This window comes from Urocampus carinirostris, chromosome 20 (genome assembly GCF_059441175.1).
Source record: "Urocampus carinirostris isolate Australia breed hairy pipefish chromosome 20, RoL_Ucar_1.0, whole genome shotgun sequence".
NCBI lineage: Eukaryota > Metazoa > Chordata > Actinopteri > Syngnathiformes > Syngnathidae > Urocampus > Urocampus carinirostris.
In genome coordinates, this window is record NC_142368.1 from 19,811,646 (window position 1) to 19,830,315 (window position 18,670).

The following is an 18,670-nucleotide window of genomic DNA, read 5'->3' on the forward strand; positions in this document are numbered from 1 at the left end:
GTTTAAACCGGAAGAGGGAGTTTCCGGTGATGGCTTTCAAATTAAAAGAATGGCCTTGCTGGGCTGTTGCTATCGTTATCCATAACGCCTTGAAATGGTTCAGTCCATTTGATTGCTAGCATCACTCTTCAACCAGACATACAGACACTCTTAACCTAAAATAGGCCCCGGTTTATGTATTTTGCCGCATATTCAAATCAATGTTGTTGTTGTGACACCATGCCTGTGATTTCAATTTATAAACGAGTTTTATTTTGAAAATAATGAATCCGATTTTCGACTGTTGATTCGGGCAATTGACGTCTAAAGCGGATGAGGACTTTTCCAGAAATGTCGTCGTTTACTGGCACTCGAAACTCGAACTGCACAAACGTTGGAGTCATGTTCATGACTCAAGGTGAAATCATGTCCGAAAAATGCTCACGTTTTTCTAAAATGCGAGGGAAAAACAACAACCATTTTGAAGACGACCTCCATGAAAAATAGAAAAACCTTCACAATAATGGTAACAAAACGTGCTTTTTTTCAAACAAAAATAAAAATATAGGATTTAAACAAACTACTAAAGGATTACACTGGACTACAGTGCTGTACTGTATATTTCTCCTCCTATTTGAAATTGGGTGTGTTTGTCTTTTCGAACACTAGATGGCAGCAATTCCAAAATGACGGTTTACGCAACAACCTGGAGTGAGAAAGAAACACGTTTTGTTTTCCTTACTCTCTTTTTTTCTTCCTTTTGGCCTCTCTCTCTCCCTTTCCCTCTTTCTTCATCTCGATCTTTCTTTCTCTCTCTCTGTTTCTGTCTTTTTTCCTTCTCTCTTTTCCTGACTCCTTTTTTCTCACTCTCGCTTTCTCTTCTCTTTTTCTCAATCTCTTTCTTCCTCTCCCCCCCCCCTCTCTCCATTTCGCTCTCTCTCTTTGGCTCTTTTTCTCCCTATCTCTTTGATTCTTTCTTTTTCTCTTTTTCTTACTCCCTCTTTATTCCTCTTCCTTTATCTCTATTTGTGTATCCCCTATCCCTCTCTTTCTCCTTGTCTTTTTCATTATTTCTCTTCGTTTCTCTTTTTTGCCATCTTTCTCTTTCTTTCTTCTCATTCTTTGTCGATCTCTCTCCTTTCTTCTACTCTGTATCTTTTCACTTCCCTCTCTTTTCTTTCTAATTGTCTCATTTTTTTCCTCTCATTTTTTCTCTTTCTCTCTCTCTTTCTTAATTATTTCACTTGTGTTCTTTCCCCCCCTTTCTTTCATTCTTTTTCTCTCTTTCTGTATTTCTTTTTCTTTCTCCATCTTTTGTTTTCCTTTTCTTTTTCCTCATTTCTCATTGACTTTCTTTCTTTCTCTTCCTTTATGTCTATTTTTATTTTTGCTTCTCACTCTCTCTTGCTCCCCCTCTCTCTTGCTATATCTCTCTTTTCTCCCTTTCTTTCTCTCTGTTTATTTTCTTTCTCTTTTTCTTTTTTTACTTCTTCGTTTTATTGATTTCTCTCTCTCTTTCTTTCTTTCTTTCTCTCTTTCTTTCGCTTCCTTTATGTCTATCTGCTCCCGTCTTTCCTCTCTCTCGTTTTCTATTTCTCTGTCTTTGTTTTTCTATTTTTGTTCTTTCTTTCTCCTTCTTTCAATTATCATGACATTACCAAGTAAATACTATCGATATCAAATTGTTATCGATCGATACTACCCTGTATTTACGCCGATCGATACCAAAATTCCCAGTATTTCCTTACCTCTAGCATAGACTTACAATGTATATGTACAAATACAACTCGGAGATTTTTAAATCCCTTTTCCATTTACTTGAGTAGATTTGTGAAGAAGAAACTGTACTCTTACTCCACAACATTAGGGTACATTGAACCAGTTACTTAAGGACAAAAAAATAATGGTTTGAGGCTTATTCAGCAAGTTAGCCACAGTTAGTGTTTTCCCCTAACCCAGTGGTTCTCAAATAGTGGGGAGGGAACCCCAGCAAGGCTCCATCAAGAGGGGGGCCGGTATGTTTGATTTTAGGAGACTTTTTTTTTTTAACTTTCCCAGAACAAAGTGCAATTCTACCTCCACTACACTAGGGCACAGCGATGTTCTCATTGGCAGTGTTTTGTTTACATTTGACTATAAGCATTGAGTAAGAAGTCGAGCAGACCCTCAAGAGACCCCATGGAAAATATTTAACTTGGATGAGGAGAGAGGCAAAGAGGGATGGGGTAAAGAGATAAACAAAAGTCTCCTCCTGAAAGCTAAAACGAGGAAGTTTGATGAAGAGTACTCTTCACTGCGACCGCGGAGGGAGACGAGCAAAAAGCGGTGTTAAAAATATTGGCAGCAGACCGCACAAAGCCGAATCGATTTATTTGTCACTTCAAGACATTACAACCTAAAACTCAGATTTGGTATGGACAAAGGTGACGACCATCCATTATCTGCACCGCTATCTTTGCGCAGTGGGCAGGAGACACCCTGAACTGGTTGCGAGCCGGTCGCAGGGCTCATTCACACCCAGGGACAATTTGGACCGGCCAATTAACCTGACATGCATGATTTTGGAATGTGGGAGGAAACCCACGCAAGCACGGGGAGAACATTGCAAACTCCACGCAGGAAGTTCGATCTCATGACCTCAGAGCTGTGCCTCACACGCGCTAACCACTGCGCCGCCGTGTTACCATTAATATCAAACAATCATTGTTCCGTCCTCACCAATATCTTTGTCCTCGCGAGAGGATTTCTTCTTCGGAGGGGGGCCCTTGACCGGAAACAATGTAGATGAGTGTAGAGGACGGCTTTAACCGATGGTGTGAATTTCAAAGCGAATGTCTTAATGAGTCACCTCTGGGTTTGATGGGCCTCGTGGGGGATATCGTCTGAGCCGACGCTGATGGCCTCCAGATGGACTTGAAAAAGGATTCTGGTCTCAATTTAGCTGCAGCTTTGTGACATGCGTGAGCGTGTTTGCGTAGGAATGTGCCGCAAATGAGAAACCGGGCACGATACTCGCATAACAGACCGCATGTCCTAGAAACAATGATAGAGACGTCACCCTTGAATTCATTCTGAAACATATGTCTGCAAGTCACTGCAAGACTAAAAGCAGGGTAAATGCTTTATCACCTGCGAGTGTATCCATGTCCGCCTAAATGAAGCAGGAGTGATTTAGGGTATGACCTGCATTTTTCACTGGGAGTCAGGTAGGTTACCCTAGATGTGAAAAAAGCTGTTCCAGGTGGCGGTGGCTGTCTAGAGGTTGTAGCTGTGTATCTGTCGGTTTGTGTGTATCCAGCCTAAATGGGAAGGATTTAGGGCAGTGGTCCCCAAACTACGGCCCGCGGGCCGGATACATTTAGTCCGGCCCCCTGAACAATACCAGAAAGCATTTTGATTTTTTTTTTCATATATATGTATTTGTATTTGATAATAAAGTTGGACTTTTGCAATAAAATGTTCCTTAGTTATGAACTATTTTCATTATTAACTATTAGTTAGTAACTATTTTATACGGCGCAACAAGGGTTGTTGACTAGTTCAAATGTTATATTTTGGGATTTTGGTGTTGTTTTGTAAAGCAGAAAAGTGGAGTACAAGTATATCACCACTAGATGACATAGTCTCACAGGTCAGAGAAGGGTGTTTGGGGCAAGTCTCACGGGACCTCACGTGATTTAGTCAGACTTGCTCAATAAATCACTCTTAATGTCAACAAGTAAATGGTGTCGTGTGAGACTGACATTTACCATCTATTTTGCAGGTGAGATGTTTATACTGGTAACACACTTATTGTGAGGAGGATAATATGTGAAAACATGTTCGTAAAGGTTGTTTGTGATGTCTGAAAAGTTTACAAAAAAGGGAAATAGTACGAGTGTGTCGTCTGTCAGCATTAGCAACAGAGTGAGGTATGCTACGTTATGCGGGACTGGGTTAAAGTGTACTGTGATGTTAATATGCATATTTGGTTACCATATAACACAAAGTGAGTTGTTTTGGAAGGTACAGTTATGGTGTTTTTGTTAAAGGATTCTTGAAAAGTACCAATTGATGGCAATGTTATTTTGTATTTATATGTTAAAAGGGATCTCACGTAATTTAATGAGATTTGTTCAATAAATCACTCTTAATGTCAACAAGTAAATGGTGTCGTGTGAGACTGACATTTACCATCTATTTTGCAGGTAAAACAACAAGAACAAAAAAAAAAATATATATATATATATATATATAAACATATATATATATAAACATATATATATATATATCAAACAAATGAACCCAAAGAGGGTTATTTGGTTTATTATTTATTTCATAAATAGTGTTATTTATTTTCTGGCTTTTTTTCTGTGAAGAGCCTAGAGAGGGTTATTTGGTTATTATTTATTTCATTAATAGTGTTATTTATTTTCTGACTTTTGTTATGTGAAGAATCCAGAAAGGGTTATTTGAATGTGGCTTTCTGGAAAACAATACATTTTTACATTTAGGCACTCCTGCAATCATCACACTTTTTCTGTTACAAACTGACGCCGGCCCCTCACCAGGGAAGGGAAAAGTTATGTGGCCCTCACAGGAAAAAGTTTGGGGACTCCTGATTTAGGGTATGACCTCCATTTTTCACAGGGAGTCAGGTAGGTTACCCTTGATGTGAAAAAAAGCTGTTCCAGGTGGCGGCGGCTCCCAAGAGGTTGTAGCTGTGTATCTGTCGGATTTTGTGTATCCATGTCCGCCTACATGGGAAGGATTTAGGGTATGACCTCCATTTTTCACAGGGAGTCAGGTAGGTTACCCTAGATGTGAAAAAACCTGAAAAGCCCTTGCAGATTATGGGGTGAAACGCTTGTGATCCTGAGATACCTGCTGTAAGACTCCACAGGTCATCTGTAGTTTCTCCCGCAGTCTCTGCTTGTAGCAGTGCATTTCCAGTGTTTATTTCATCTTAGGAAATGACCTCCATCTTTCACAGGCAGTGAGCTAGGTTACCGTAGATGTGAAAATGTGAAGAAAAGAAAAATCAGACTCGTCACTTTTAGTTTTGTTGACTCTTTACCCAGAAGTACATTCCCCTCTCTTAGACCAGAACGCGATTGAATATCAACATCATCTTTTACAGGCAGACACATAGGTTAGGAAAGGGTCCTTCGGATGCTTCTATAACCCATCATGGCGGCGAAGGAAGGGTCCCTCGTACGCTCCTGTATCCTGTCCTGGCAGCTAGGAGAAAGTCCCTCGGTTGCTTCTGCATCCTGTCCCGGCGGTGAAGGAAGCTTCCTTCGTCCGCTTCTGTATCCCATTCCTGGGGGGAAGGAAGGGTCCCTCATCCACTTCTACATCCTGCCCTGGTGGCCAAGGTAGGGTCCCTCGTCCACTACTGTATCCTGTCCCGGCAGCAAGGAGAAAGTCCCTCGGTTGCTTCTGCATCCTGTCCCGGCGGTGAAGGAAGCTTCCTTCGTCCGCTTCTGTATCCCATTCCTGGGGTGAAGGCAGGGTCCCTCGTCCACTTCTGCATCCTGCCCTGGTGGCCAAGGTAGGGTCCCTCGTCCACTACTGTATCCTGTCCCGGCAGCAAGGAGGAAGTCCCTCGGTTGCTTCTGCATCCTGTCCCGGCGGTGAAGGAAGCTTCCTTCGTCCGCTTCTGTATCCCATTCCTGGGGTGAAGGCAGGGTCCCTCGTCCACTTCTGCATCCTGCCCTGGTGGCCAAGGTAGGGTCCCTCGTCCACTACTGTATCCTGTCCCGGCAGCAAGGAGAAAGTCCCTCGGTTGCTTCTGCATCCTGTCCCGGCAGTGAAGGAAGCTTCCTTCGTCCGCTTCTGTATCCCATTCCTGGGGGGAAGGAAGGGTCCCTCATCCACTTCTACATCCTGCCCTGGTGGCCAAAGCAGGGTCCCTCGTCCACTACTTTATCCTGTCCCGGCAGCAAGGAGAAAGTCCCTCGGTTGCTTCTGCATCATGTCCCGGCAGTGAAGGAAGCTTCCTTCGTCCGCTTCTGTATCCCATTCCTGGGGTGAAGGAAGGATCCCTCGTCCACTTCTACATCCTGCCCTGGTGGCCAAAGCAGGGTCCCTCGTCCACTACTGTATCCTGTTCCGGCGGTGAAGGAAGGGTCCCTCGTCCACTTCTCTACGCTGTCCCAGCGACAAGGGAAGGGTCTCTCGGGTGCTTCTGGTCCCTGTCCTGGTGCTGCTTCTGATTCCTGTCCAACATTTCTTGTTGTATCCAAACATTTGTTAGTAATTAGCTCTGCTACAAAACACGTATGCCTCCCCCCACCACTTCTTTTCTTTTTTACACCCTTGGCCTTGCATTTTTGTCAGTCCCAGTTTCAAGCCCACCCTCATGTTTTCAGTTTCTTTGTTTCCCCTCCCTCCCTCCCTCATTTTCCTCCCTCCCACTGAAAGTTGCACATAGATTCATTCTGGAGAGGTTTTAGTCTCCTCGGGCTGCGGATGGCCGAGGATGAGAGCGCTTCATTTTTGCAGAATTGAAAAAGCAAAACTTTCAGAATCTCTAGTTTTTGGGACTTCTCTTCGGTTTGTAGGCAGGATTTGCAAAATGAATGTAGCCTGCTGAAGGTCGGAACGTCAACCGAGCAGTTTTTGGTGCAATCGTGCGCACGGGGGTGGTAGCATCAACATCGCCTTGAGCACAAGTGTCAAGCTGAGTATCGGCACACCGCAGTGAGGAACGATGAAAGGTAAATTGAATTCAGTTCATGGGAAACGGGGGTCTGCAACGTGGTGCCCGTGGGCAGTTGATGTTCTGACAATAGTTCACCAGGGCTGGATCATTGTGATTTTCTAGTAAAATACATTTTATAGCGGAAATCTGTTTAAACCCTATTTTTATTCATGGACCTAATGATATCATAGTAACAACATGGTAATAACATGACAACTTGTTAGAAATTCAAATAAATGAATAAAGCAAATTGGGGGGAAATGTGCTTTTTATTTAGCTAGCTAGCCAGCTTTGTGGCTAGCTATATGGCTAACTTTTTAGCTATTTATATCGCAGTTTACTTATCGCAGTTTCGTTACTTTGTGGATTTTCATCATGCACTGTGTTCTGGATTCTGATTGGCTAAATAGAGGAAGACGCTTTCTTTCATCAACAAAACCAGACTACTCAACCCACTAAACTTGCTCTGGCGCTCCCTAGTGGCTCACTGGAGCTTTTTCAAAAATGTTTGATGATGGAAAAATATAGAACTGGAAGGTAATTGCAGTTTTCCATAACGTCCACATGATGGCGACAAAGTATGTTTTAAAATGGTGAGTGGAAAGCACATTGTAAAGCGCTTTAGGAGGTCTTCGCTGACTTAAAGTGCTGGATGAATGCGAGCGATTTACCATTTAGCTAGCTTTTTACATTTTCTGCATGCTATCTAGCTAAACCTTTATCTTTTTTGGCTAGTTATCAAGCTAAAATTTGCCTTCCTTTCTAGCTAGCTATCCAGCAATTTTTTTCGCTTTCTATCTGGCTATTTTAGTTTGCCTTTACTCTTTTAGCTTATCTATCTACATCCCTTTTAGTTATTTATTTGTTTACCTTTCTAGCTAAAAATTCAAACTGATTGAGATCCTCGTTACACTATACTTAAAAAAAATAACGTGGCGATGAGATGAAATAGAAATCCTTTTCATTCATCATCTACTATCCTCATGACATTTTGTTGTATTTTTATGGAATTTTTGTAGTACTCTTATCGTGTTTCCATAGTAGTATTTTTGTAGCATTTCTGTAGTATTTTTGGAGTCTTTCCATATTGGTATTTTTGTAGCATTTCTGTCATATTTTTTAATTATTTCCATTGTAGTATTTCTGTAGTATTTTTGTAGTATTCTATAGTATTTTGTAGTAGTTTTTGTAGTATTTTTGTGTTATTTCCATAGTAGTATTTCTGTAGAAAATTCGTAATATTTCTGTAGGATTTCTGTATTTTTATATTATTTACATAAAAGTATTTCTGTAGTATATTTGTAGTATTTCCATAGTAGCATTTCTGTAGTATTTTTGTATTATTTCCATAGAAGTATTTTATGGCATTTATGTGGCATTTCTGTCATATTTTTGTCACATTTCTGTAGTATTTTCATAGTAGTATTTCCGTTGTATTTTTGTAATGTTCCCATAGTAGAGTTTTTGTAGTATTTCCATTGTAGTATTTCCTTAGTATTTTTGTAATTTTTCCATAGTAGTGTTTTTGTAGTATTTCTGTATTTTTGTATTCTTTCCATAGTAGTATTTCTGTTGTATTTTTGTATTATTTCCATAATAGTATTTCTGTAGAACTTTTGTAATATTTCTGTAGTATTTCTTTATTTTTCTATAATTTCCATTAAAGTATTTCTGTAGTATATTTGTAGTATTTCCATAGTAGTATTTCTTTTGCATTTCTGTCATATTTTTTATCATCTCCATAGAAGTATTTTATGGCATTTATGTAGCATTTCTGTCATATTTTTGTCACATTTCTGTAGTATTTCCGTAGTAGTATTTCTGTAGTATTTCCATTGTAATATTTGTTTTATTTTTGTTGGTATTTCTGTAGGTTTTTTTGTATTTCCATAGTAGTATATCCGTAGTATTTTTGTAATATTTGCATAGTAGAGTTTTTGTAGTATTTCTGTATTATTTCCATAAAAGTATTTCTGTAGTATATGTGTAGTATTTCCATAGTAGTATTTCTGTAGCATTATTGTAATATTTCCACAGTAGAGTTTTTGTAGTATTTCTGTATTTTTGTATTATTTCCATAGTAGTATTTCTGTAGAACTTTTGTAATATTTCTGTAGTATTTCTGTATTTTTGTATAATTTCCATTAAAGTATTTCTGTAGTATATTTGTAGTATTTCCATAGTAGTATTTCCTTAGCATTTCTGTAGTATTTTTTTATTATTTCCATAGAAGTATTTTACGGCATTTATGTAGCATTTCTGTCGTATTTTTGTCACATTCCTGTAGTATTTCCATGGTAGTATTTCTGTAGTATTTTCATTGTAATATTTGTTTTATTTTTGTCGGTATTTCTGTAGTTTTTTTTAGTATTTCCATAGTAGTATATCCGTAGTATTGTTGTAATAATAATAATAAAATATAATAATAATAATTTCCTTGTATTGTCATTCTGTGTAACAATGTACACAGAACGAAATGTCGATTGCACCTGACCCGTTGTAGCGAGCCGATGCAGCCGCAGCCAACAGAGGGCGCCGCCGACCACTTTTTAAGTCTTAGGAATGACTCGGCCGGGGCGTGAACCACCGACCTCCCAGTCTCAAAGCGGGCGAGAGTTTTTGTAGTATTTCTGTATCATTTCCATAAGATTATTTCTGTAGTATATTTGTAGTATTTCCGTAATAGTATTTCCGTAGTATTATTGTAATATTTCTGTAGTATTTCTGTATTTTTGTATTATTTCCATAGTAGTATTTCTGTAGTATTACCATAGTAGTATTTCTGTAGAACTTTTCCAATATTTCTGTAGTATTTCTGTATTATTTCCATAAAAGTATTTCTGTAAGTCAACAAGAAAACAAAAATACCTTGCATGGCGCAATATTTTGAAAATGAAGTCACAATAAAAAAAAACGATATAAGCAGAACAACATTATGACAGTGAGAGTGAAAACGGGAAGACGATAACAATCTCAAGGCGGTGGTATCGATCCGATCCAAGTGAGCGCTCAGTATTGATAATATCGATATTTGGATCGGTCCCCCCACCCTTCCTCCAGAGCACGTAGTCAGAAATCGGAGCCACTTGGCTTTTTTACTGCCGTGACGGCATATCTGCTGAAACGCTTTAGTTTGTTAGACTACTGGTCTGAAGGATAGCAGTTTTAGTTCAGTCCCCCCTACTCTTGGTGATCTACCTCCTGAATGTAAATCTAGTCCACGAGGAAAAGCATTTATTTTGAAAATCCTCACACAACTGTAATGAATTTAATCAGGATTTCAAACTCTCAGCCTGGCGGACAATTGCAGTCCTCAGGATGTTTAGTTTGAGGCCCTCACTGGACCCACAGTTCACGGATTCCTGAACCACCAAGGTCGTGGAGGCACCATTTCCTGAGGTGTGTCTTGGGCAAGTACAGCCTGGTGGCGCCCATTTCTCCCCAGTCCGTTTTTTGGGGTAGGGGTTCGCTCCCCAACACGAAATAAATACTGGTTTCCATGGATAATCTGACTCGCATACAGCTCCTTCTTTTCTCGTTGGTTTATTGTTCCTGTAGAAGCCAAGGCTCCCTCCCCGTGCGCTGCCTATCATTTGCTACTGGTGACACACAACCAAATATGTGCAAATACGCTGACCCAAGCCAGGAAACAGACGGGAGCCAAAACAGGAGTGAGTCAGGGTCGAAAAGCTTGCCTAGAGTAAACTGAGGTTCGCAGACGGACTGACAACAGGTGACAGAAAGGAGTGGGTTTAAATAGGGAGAGGGAGCCAATCAGAGTCCGAGGCAGTTGGCGCCAAAGGAGCGGGCACAGGTCAATCACATCGGTAATTATGACAGTACATTCTTTAGGGGGAATAGGAGTATTTCCATATTGGTATTTTTGTAGCATTTCTGTCATATTTTTGTATTATTTCCATTGTAGTATTTCCATACTAGTATTATTGTAGTATTTCTGTAGTATTTTTGTATTATTTCAATTGTAGTATTTCTGTCGAAATGTATTAACCTTTCTGTAGTATTTCTGTATTTTTGTATAATTTCCATAAAAGTATTTCTGTAGTATATTTGTAGTATTTCCATAGTAATATTTCTGTAGTATTTTTTATTATTTCCTTAGAAGTATTTTATGGCATATTATGACAGTATATTCATTAGGGGGAATAGCTCCATGAGGAGAAATTCTTGAGATGGATAAACCAAAACTCTATATAGTTGTACTTCAGATTTTGGAATTCACGATCGCTTTTTAACAAGTAGCATCATAACGCTGTCACGCAATGTTCCTTCGTAACACGTTAGTCCCAACACTGTTTAAGAGGATATATCTTCAGCCCTGATAATTGTTGAAGGTAGTCCAGGTTAGAGGTAAGATCCCTTCCTCGTTCCTTCAATAAAACTTGTGGTAAACGTTATGCGAGTGGGTCCTGTTTCTGTTCTGATCTTGACACTGAAGGGCCTGAAAACGACTCGAATTTCGAATTGTTGTGTTAACTTTGTCAAAAAAATCAAGCTTCTGTTTTTTTTTCGGGCTCGGTTCACAAACCCAGGTCTCGGGTCAGGTCGGGCTGAATTTTTTTAGGCCCAATCTGACCTCCAGTCCGGGGATCTGGAGCCATATGGCGGCACAGCTAATGAATTCAAAGTGTGTACCTCGGCGAAACACTACAGTGGGTGTGTTGATGTGGTTTTCCAGGGTCTTTCTGGGGGCCAAGTAGAGCCCAGTTACACTGAAGAGAAAAAAATATGCTGCCTCATGCATTCTTCACTCGGAATGGGGAGGGGGCTTGGATTTGGGGAGTATATAATACACTGGCATACCTTCCTAAAATAATAGCCCTGTAATTCATTTACCCCCACAAAAATTCAACTGCAGATTACCTTGGTCACATTTAATAGACACTCAACATAAGGAGAGAAGACATCAATGGATTTTAAACTTGTAAAGAGAACAGGGGGAGGGACCAACCTCAGATAAGAAATTCCAACCTGTTTAAAATATCCCTCCCCTATTAAAGTAATTTTGGCCAATAGGGACAATGAGTGGTCGCCAAACTACAGCCCGCAGGTCGCATCAGGCCCGCCAACAGATTTCATCTGTTGCTGAGAGAAGCATAAGAAATACAATGAGCCGCTTCTAGTCAAACAAACTGCAGTTTTTTTATATGTACACTTGGTGTCTCCAACTCATGCAATAAAATATTTCTGAAGTAACCCATTTGTGTTTAAAACGAGGATGTATTACTTTGCTTTTACTTTTATTTGTAAATGAATGTATTTATCTGTATAGTTTTTGTGTTTCAAAACCAATGGAATGAAATGGTCCTGCAGTACCAACGACAGCTACTAGGGGCGCTGTACTTAGGGAAATTACATTGAATTAAATGGGCTACAAATCTCATCTCATCTCATTAGCCGTACCGCTTATCCTCATTAGGGTCGCAGGGGGGGCTGGAGCCCATCCCAGCCATCTCCGGGCAGTGGGCAGGGGACAATTAAATGGGCTACAAATGTTAAGCACTAAAATTACAGTCCATAAATTTGCTAATTTTTGTCAGTTCATAATCTGTTCATTGTTATCCTAGTAGTTTCCATCTCTTGCTTCAATTTGAACTATTAACCCCTCTATAGTTGTGTATAACCCCAACAACTATCAGAAATATGCTTTTTAAATGTTAGGGTTTTTTTTTTTTTGCTTAATATTGTGTTGTAGTAGAAATGTGAGCCGTCAACCTCTGTTTGTGCAGTTATGGTCTTAACCAACAGAAGACGCCAGAGGTCTACCACAAGAATTTGTTTTAAAAACGGTATCACTCTTATTTGTTCTGAAAGTCTTTCTGAATGTCACGGTTGCCATGGCACCCAATTGTCCCGGCCCCGTGTGGCGCCGGTTGCAGCTTGTTGACAAATTGGCTTCCCCACTATTTAAACCCTGTCCTGTCAATCCCCTTTGGTCAGTCCGTCCGCGAATGTCTTTGTGTTCAAGGCAAGCTTTTTTCGACCCTGACCCCCACCTGTCCCGTTTTGCTCCCGTTGGTCTCCGGCTACAACCCGTTTTGATCCCGATCACGTCCGCTCTCCCGTCTTGGCTTACGACTCGCTCCCGACCACGTTTTTTGCTCTTCTGTCCCAGCTACTGACCCGTTTTTTCTGTCCCGACACCGCCATAGCTCGCCACGGAAGATCCACTTCCGCGTTCGTATCACAAGCCGAGTACGAGAGCGACTTGCTTCCCGCGAACTTCAGAGCCTGGGCGGACCCCTTCCTCGTTCCTTCAATAAAACTTGTGGTAATCGTTGCGCGAGTGGGTCCTGTTTCCGTTCTGGTCTTGACACTGAAGGGCTAAAACTGATCCATTACATTTATATTTTACCTTGAGTTATCAATTCTGCAGTTCATTAAATTTGATAAGATTAAATAATCCGAAGAGTTTCAAACAAATATCAGAACATGTCGGTTGATCTAATTATCAGATTTTTTTTTTTTTACATCAAAATCCATTTTAAAAAGACTTTACGACAAGACAAACTCAGAATGTTTCTAATTAAAAATGGTAACATGGTTTCATTTGACTTTGCCATGGGGGTTCCTTCTAAAGTACTGAAGCTTTAACACATAAACGTCCTCTAGCTGCCAAATGGGGCCACTTTCATCAAACACGTCATCAAATACTCAAATCGTGACACAGCAAACAAAACCAAATCAAACTTCGGCCCCGCAAAACGTGGGTTTTGACACGGTCTTGTTCCTGTTGGCATTTCCTGTCCGGTATTGTTCCTGTTTATTTTGTCCTGTTTAATTTCGGTTTCCAGTTTTGTTTCCGTCTATTTTTGTCCTGTTTATTATTTTCTCCAGTTTTCGTTCCCATCTAGTTTCTCCCGTTTATTTTCAATATTCTGATTCGTTATCTATCCTGTCTGTCTCGTCCTGTCCCGTATCGACCCCATCTGTCCGATATCAACTCGGGCAATTGGAATCGATCACGTCAGTCTCTGGCTTCCTGTCTCGCCACGCCAGACCGGCTGCTTAACGTGCATGACTCCCCATTTCCCGTAAAATAAAAGGCTTGCGTGAGAAACATCACGCATTTGGGTCCTGATCCTGTTCTGGTCCTTGACAGGGTTAGGTCGTTGGAGACAAAGTCTCTAGAGGGTCCTTCTTTTTGACAGACTCTCTAGCTGCAAAGGGGGGCGGGTGGGGTAGTATTTGTAGCCAAGGGATTTACCCTACACAGTGGTGTAACAAAAACAGTTTGAACTGAAAGTTTATATGCACAGCTCAAACCACAACATTGCAACTCCAGTTTTATAGCTCGAGGCAACACATTCCAAACATTTACAGCTGTTTTTTAAGAGACCATACGCACAAATGAGCCAGAATGTTTCTAAATAGTCGACGGTAGTTTGCGAGTTCTGTTTTCATTCACGTTTTATTTTACGTTCCTTACGTACGTTGCGAGTAAATGTCCTGAGGTATGATCGCGCGTGGTCTGTCTGTGTGCCTTGGCTGGCAACCAGTCCAGGATTTCCCCAGGTTTTCGGTGCAGTTTTCTCATTTTGGACACATTTTTCCTGGTATTGTTATTTTAGATATATAAGAAAAGAAAACTGGACTATAAGGCGCACCTCAAAAACAAAAATTATAGTCAGACTTTATCGCCGGGAAAATACGATAGGTTAGAATGGTTATTTTTAACCATTCTTGATCGCCCAGGCAAATCTTAAAAATTAGAAATTCTATTCTAGACAGAACTGATGAACTCTTTGTTTCCAGACACTTTGTCTTTATTTCACGAAGATCATGGGAAGATGTTACCTGTATTTTCTGGACTATAAGGCGCACCTCAAAGACTAAATAAATATCAGAATAGGCGTCATACACTTCAGTCCAGAAAATACGTTTTTCAAATATTATTTTTGTTTAAAAAAATAATGTAAAAGGACAAAAATGATCTACCATTGCTCATTTGAAGTGTTATTTTTCTGCATACTTGAATTTTTATTGTTTAGAGCAAAATATTTATGTCAGGACCAGAACGGGAACAGGACCCAATCGCGTTACGTTTCTCTCGAGTTTTATGGGAGAGAAAGGGCTGCGCCAACGATTCGGTATTCGCTGGACACGGGAAGCAAGTCGCTCTCTGACTCGGACTGTAATCCGAACAAGGAAGTGGATATTCCGTAGCGAGCGATGGCAGTGTCAGGAACGGAAAACTGGTTGTTAGCCGGGACTGGAGAGCAAAGCGTGGTCGGGGTCGAAAACGAGTTGTAAGGCAGGACCGGAGAGTAGACGTAGTCGGGATCAAAAATGGGTCGTAAGCCGGGACGGTAGAGCAGAGGTGGTCAGGATCAAAACAGGTCGTAGCCGGAGACAAACGGGAGCAAAAACGGGACAGGCGTAAGTCAGGGTCGAAAAAGGCTTGCCTAGTATACACGGAGGTTCGCAGACGGACTGACAACAAGGGATTGACGGGACCTGGTTCAAATAGTGACAGGGAGCCAATCAGAACCCGCGGCGGTTGGCGCAAAATGAGCGGGCACAGCTGATTCAAATCTGTAATCATGACAAATTAATGTTAGTACTGCCCAAAGTCAGCTATGATTGGTTCAATCACATGGAGCCACACCTTCTCGAAAATAAACAGTTGAAGAATGAATAAAGAATAAATGAAATAGGGTGAAATTTGAAGAAAAATATTTGGACCCTGATAAATGTAAAGATTATTAGACACTCCAAAAAAGAAGAGAATGCATTAATTGATTTTGAACTAGCAAGGAGAACAGGGAGAGAAGCCGAGAGATTTCAAACAGTTCTCACCCCAAGCCCCATTCCCACAACCTTTTTGTTAAGGTTATGTTACAAAAACAGATCCGCCCTGAAGGGTGTGGGGATCAAAGAACAGCAAAATGCATGGTTATATGATAATTAATGCATTACTTTTTATTGATTAAATCAATATTGTAGGCTGCGCTAAACAATACACACTGTAATAATAAAATTACGGTGGTGCCTCCAATTACGAGTTGTCATGACCCAGAACAGGTTTAGGACCCAAACGCGTGACGTTTCTCACACAAGCCTTTTATTTTACGGGAAATGGGGAGTCATGCATGTTAGGCAGCAGTCTGGCATGAAATGATAGGAAGCCAAAGCCAGACAAGAACGATACCAATTGCCCGAGTAGATGGGGTCGATACCGGGACAGACAGGACTGATAATGAAACAGGATATCGAAATAAAACAGGACAAACGGGAACGAAAACTGCAGAGAATAATAAACAGGACGAAAATAGACGTGAACGAAACTGGAAACCGATATTAAACGGGACAAAAATAAACGGGAACAATACCGGACAGGAAATGCCAACCGGAAACAGGGCCGAGTCAGAGGTTCGTTGACGGACTGACAAACGAAGAGTGAGAGCACTGAGCTTAAATAGACGGCAAGCCAATCTGTCAATGAGCCGCAGCTGGTGCCACACGGGCGGGGCCAATTAGGCGCCATGGCAACCGTGACACAAATTTAATTCTTACTGGGAGTAGCTTTCTAACCTGAAAACTTCGTAAGTAGAGTCGCATTTCGTGTGTAAATGCGCTAATCCGTTCCAATCCCCACAAAAGTGTATATTTTTTTCAAATCATAAAAGAGCATCAAAACAGGAAACAAATACATGTTAGCATTAGATGACTGCACAATAAACATAAGAGGAGAGGCACGTCATGTAAAACAAATACAAAGGATAAGGAAATCATGAAAATATTCATATACCTTTCTGCCTGATGTTTCTTGAAAAACGGATCCAATGACGTCTGCTTTTGACAAGACATCGGAAATGCACGATGCAGACATTTTGCGGCGATGTCTTTTATCTGGGCTGATTGAATGATGGCTCTGTCCTCCTCCCTGTTATCTTGCCAGGATCCCTCCTCCTCCTCCTGAACTGTGTCGGTGACACGAAGAGCATGCTGGGAGCACGCATGCGCACTGGGATTGCCAGGCAGATTTGAAGCGATTGGCCAGTTTTTTTACGTCGGGTAAACACTGGGAGAGGCAAATAGCAGTTTTTGACTTCGTATCCTGAACTTTGTAACCAGAGGCAATGTTCAGATACTTCGTATGTAGAGACATTCTTAAGTAGAGGTACCACTGTATACTGCATTTTCTTTTACAACCAGAACATATTCCCTCTTTGACCAGTTCAGAGTTTTGAGTCGAGATGTGAGCTACTGGTTCTTTTACTCTCATCGAGTTATTCTGGGTAATGTTGGATTGCATCAAAACAAGAAAGGTTTTCATTGTAAGGTTCAGGAAGTCACATTTTTCATTCTTGGAATGCTTGACAGAAACTTTTAATACATTTATTTGCAGCCATTTTTCCATTTGAGGCCTGAACGTAATTTTTGTGTTTGGTCTGATGTGATTCATGGCCTTGTTATATGCTACACTACAGCAAAACTGTCACGACCAGGACAAGCAGTGGACCCAAATGCGTAACATTCACACAACACTTTATTAAGGGATCGGGGAAGTCAGGGCGAGAGGAAAAGACCCGTGGAACAGGAAGCCCTTGCAGCCGGTGACAGGTGGCGAGGCGGACAGACGGGGCCGGAGAGCAGAGCGTGATCGTGAATCTGAGCAAGTTGGGTAGCCAGGGCAGGAGAACAGAGCGTGGATCGTTTAGCCAGAGCGGGAGATCAGAGCGTGGTCAAAAGGGCAAAACGGGTCGATGCCGGAGACAAACGGGAAATTAGGAACAGACGAGTGGTATACGGATGAAAACGGGACCGACGGGAGCCAGAGTCAAAGTGCTTGCCTTGCGTATGCAGAGGTTCGCTGACGGACTGACAGGTGTACTGGGTATATATTGGAGGAGAATTAATCAGGCAACAAGCAACGGTATAATTTACTCTTGAATCAATATTTCTTTTAAGAATCAGAAACCTAAGTCCACTATTCCACTGTGCAGAAGGACACCACTTTGGCTTATTGACATGTATATGTGTGTGGTCTTGAATAAAGGGTTTGGGGGACCTTAAAGTCATTCCAGTGTCATGAACAGGGGACATTTAAAATAAGTGGGGACATTTTTTGGCTCCATTCCCTGCTTTTCGAGTGTCCTCTTTGTACTTTTGTTTCTTTTTCCACGGGGAGAAATGAAAACAGGAGCGAAGGAGAAGGGCGGGAAGGCTGGCAGAGCGGACAAATATTTGAGGGGTGGATACCGTTTTAGGTTATGAACAATGTGCTTATACTTGCTTTCTGCAAGGCCGCAATAGTCAGGGTCTCGGGTTCGGTGACCCAGTTCAAAGGGAAAAATCTGCAGTGTTTTTGTCTGGTTGCCATTTTAAGAGCCAAGATCTACTTATTGTTACTGAAAAGCGGGAAGGGCTACGAGTTTGAAATTCTTAAGTAACGATTTAACATGTTATTACTATGTTGTTACTATTACTACTATTATGTTATTACCAGGTTGTAACTACCGTATTTCAAGGCGCATATAAAAGTCTCAGATTGTCCTCTAATTGTGCTTCGCGTGTGTCATATGGGGCGGAGAATGTTAAAGGTTGAGGTGTGGGCCTGTATATAACACTAGGTTCTCACTGCGGAGCTTAATGCGTCCGTTGTTACCGGAAGTACTCATGGATGTGGACGCCGTAGCGTATTTAGCGATTTGAAAGTGATTGTGTGACCACAGGCGGAACAGCATTGTCCCCTCAAGTATTCATTTAATCCAAAACCTCACTTTCCTTCCATTGAATGACTGCTTTCTGTGTTTTTGTCCGTCACGGTGTGTCGATTTCTACGCTGGAAACCGAGAAGCAGCAAGAGAATTGAAGATTAATAATTGGATGGCAGCAAGTGTGGCACGGCGGCTGGGTGGTTAGCACGCACCCCCAAGGTGCGGTGGTCCAGGGTTCAAATCCAGCTACCGGGACCTCCCTGTTCGGAATTTGCATGCTCTCCCCGTGCTTGAGTGGGTTTACTCTGGGCACTCCGGTTTCCTC

The 18,670-nt window shown here is 41.3% G+C and overlaps 1 protein-coding gene across 1 annotated transcript in view; it reads left to right on the forward strand.

The window, feature by feature from the left end:
• The first annotated feature begins 6,389 nt into the window (after nt 1–6,389).
• The window catches only part of scara3 (scavenger receptor class A, member 3), a 34,598-nt gene continuing 22,317 nt past the window's right edge, over nt 6,390–18,670 (forward strand). The window contains exon 1 of the mRNA XM_088324533.1: nt 6,390–6,680. Coding sequence (XP_088180659.1) covers nt 6,674–6,680 — 7 coding nt within the window. The 5' untranslated portion in view covers nt 6,390–6,673. The remainder of the gene's footprint in view (nt 6,681–18,670) is intronic.